We start from the raw sequence: 3133 nt of genomic DNA, 5'->3' as shown, positions 1-3133 counted from the left end.
AAAATGAAAGGGGAAAACAACAGGTCTTGGATAAAAATCTACAAATGTTTACAGTAAAACGATTCTGTCAAGGTAATAGAAAACCAAAAAGGCAAAAACAGTTGCAATTAGTTTATTTTGGCCAAATTTGGACAAGGAGAATGGACAAAAATAAAAGTTTTAATGTATTATTCTGAGCTAGAAGTCAGGGTACTGATATAGTCAAAGGGTGCCCATCGTTTGGACACTTGGATTCAATGGAGTCAATGGACAGATAAGGAATCTTAGAGTGGGTGCTCAGTGCGTAATTACGCTACAACCGCCTGTGTAAACACACGCACTAACCTGGACATGTTCTCTCTCTGGGGCCGGTGCGCTTTCTCCAATCCCAGTTTCGTGAAAATCCCAACCAGTGCCATGATGGCCACCACTCCACAGATGATGTAAACGATTAAGTTCGTTTTGTCTTTAGTTCTGTTGTCGTTTGGGCTCCTTTTCTTGTAGGGGGTCTGCCCGGTCTTCATCCATAACGGGGTGTCGTAGTTCTTACAGGTGCTCTGGTCCAGCCGCGAGTGCTTGAACGAGCAACAGAAGCGGAAGCCACAGGTGCCGCAGCAGTACAGATAATTGCCCGTCTTGCAGATGAACGGCGGGTCCCACTGGCCCATCACGTCGTAGTAGCCTCGGCACCTGTCCTCGGTGTGAGGCGTCTCTTCCGAAACGCTCTCCTCCTCCCGGGTGCCATTAGAGGTGGCAATCATGACAAATCCCCCGAGTAGTCCTGGCTCCCCGTCGGCCTTACACACGAGAGCCATAAGTTTAAGCAATAAGAAAGCGAGCAGAAAGAATTTCCCTCTCATCGCGCTTCTTCCTCCGATCAACTTCACACAGAAACGAGCTTATTTTGAGAGACGGGGGAAGGCGCACGATCATGACAGGGGGAGATGTCCAGAAACATGCAGCCAAGGAGCGATGCACCGTCATCCGCGCTGATGGACATCGTTATCAACAGATCATCTCCCAACAAAAGAAAATAATAGACAGGAATGGAAAGGAAAAGGCCAATCGATATTACAGTAATTAAAAATATATATATATCCGTTGACAGAACTTTAGTTGATCGGAGTTATCCAGTTTTTTATTGATGTTCGCTTTTGTACGTCCTTCCAGAGGTGTTTTCACCAGCTCTCATTGCGCGATTTCAGGAGTGCATCCGTTTACATATCCATCTGTGCGCTCTTACGCACAGGAGTAGGCAGAGACACAAGCCACGCCGAGGATGAGAGCGCAGTGAGCGAATGGAGGAGCTGTGTGGGAGAGCCTGGTGCGCAAAAAGAGAGGAGGAGGAGGTGGAGAAAACAGAGGGGAGGGAGAGAGACTGAGAGTGTGGGCTTGGATAATAACGGGAGAGGGATACATAGTGAAAGATTACGATAGAAGCTTCGGAACACGCACATATGGCTTTTGCCATGCGAGGAAATACGTGGGAACCCCATTTCTGCTGCCACTGTGGACGTTCTCACTAGCTTTTGGACTATTACTTTGAAATGAAATGTTACAACATTCATAAAGGGTATTTCTTCTTATGTTTTAGAGAAATCGTGGTATAGTTATGAGACAAATCTATTGTGTTGGTAATTAACACAATGTTTTTAAAAACTTACACCATTATTTTTTTTCCATTCGATCGTTTCATGTTTCATTAAAGACCTGATTCAGATAGTTTCTTCAAACACATAGCAGAACATGTTTTTTTTTTTTTCTGTCACGTTTTATGCTGACTTATTTAAAGATTAAAAAGTAATGTCAGGGCGTCCTGAGGACCGGAAGGGTGTGTATGTATGTGTAGGGGGCGTTACTATAGCTGAGGAGGCATAGCTTCAATTTGCACAATTCGTAATCAGAGGTCGTCTGATCGTCAAAGGCCCAGGGCTCTGTCCATGGTACTGAACTCTTCTTTTCTCTGGTGTCCGATTCTGTTCTGTGTTGCTCTTTAAAGTTGTTGTGGTGCTATTTCTTGTGTGATACAAAGGCTTAGGCATAGAATAGAATAGAATAGAATAGAATAGAATAGAATAGAATAGAATAGAATAGAATAGAATAGAATAGAATAGAATCTAGTGTTGTTTAAACTTCTGCAAAACTTTCTGCTGTTTGTTTTCAAATTACATACAAATTAATGTCAAGTATTTACTCATTTAGTAGAGATGATGAGATGAGATTCTTAAAATTAAGTGAGAAACTCACACAGTAGACACTCTTCCAGAGATATAAATAATAATCGGGGCTCTTCTAAAAGAAAAGCATACTTGTTAAGAATCCACACTTCCTGATTAAAGTACTGTAAAGGGATGAAAATCACCATAAAAGAGAGAAAAGATTGAAAATGGGACCAGTGTCAGCAGAATACATACAAATCTCCCAAAATACAAAGGAACGACACCAAACAGAACCACAAGGCAGGACAGGGAGACATTTAAAATGATCACACATATAGAAATAACTATCCAAGTGAGATACTGTACACTAATCATTCTTGGTCTGGATCATGCTTTTGGTTTGTAAAACATGAATGAATGAGGGAAAACATATATTAAAAAGAGTTTCATTCTTCACTCTTATTTATTCCTGCAGGTATAGTTTAAAGTTTGGTTTTGTTTAAACTTATCCAGATTGTGAGTTCAAGCTGAGAATTTCCTAAATAAATGTTAAAAAATATTAAGCATTAGTAAATTACAGCTCTTTAACCTATTACATTTTTCCCTTTATCATTCAAGATAAAGCATAGCATTACCACCAAATTTGAATTTTCCAGTCCAAAGACCTGTCATGCAATGAGGCAAATGTGGCTCAGTAGGTACAGTACCCTTCTGTGTTGTGGGCTTGATTCCAGCTTACCCATTTCACATGTCAATTTGGACCAGGCCACTTAATCCCATATCAACAGTGTTTCAGTGAGTGTTTGCATGGTAATCAGTGTGATTGGGTAACTATGGCTAAAGTTTAAAGCACTTTTTATGACAAGAATTGTTCTTTATAAGTTACCTCAATATGCATGATGCTTTTCTATGATTTTATACATTGAGCCTAGGCGGAACTTCAACTGAATAAACTGATTACTCGCCTTCATTTACCTATGACACAGCTAATCAGC

At 40.8% G+C, this 3133-nt stretch overlaps 1 protein-coding gene across 1 annotated transcript; it reads right to left on the bottom strand.

Moving 5' to 3' along the window:
• Positions 1 to 324: 324 nt before the first annotated feature.
• On the bottom strand, positions 325 to 1271 carry LOC107093979 (protein shisa-9A-like; the record flags this gene model as incomplete). The annotated part of the gene is made up of 1 exon (XM_015389363.1): positions 325 to 1271. A coding segment is annotated over exon 1 (515 nt), but the record flags the coding sequence as incomplete, so codon positions are not given.
• Positions 1272 to 3133: the final 1862 nt, after the last annotated feature.

Source organism: Cyprinodon variegatus, unplaced genomic scaffold (genome assembly GCF_000732505.1).
Source record: "Cyprinodon variegatus isolate N-32 unplaced genomic scaffold, C_variegatus-1.0 Scaffold456, whole genome shotgun sequence".
Taxonomy (NCBI): Eukaryota; Metazoa; Chordata; class Actinopteri; order Cyprinodontiformes; family Cyprinodontidae; genus Cyprinodon; species Cyprinodon variegatus.
The sequence above is the reverse complement of the archived record's forward strand: the minus strand, read 5'-3'. Positions and strand labels throughout refer to the sequence as shown.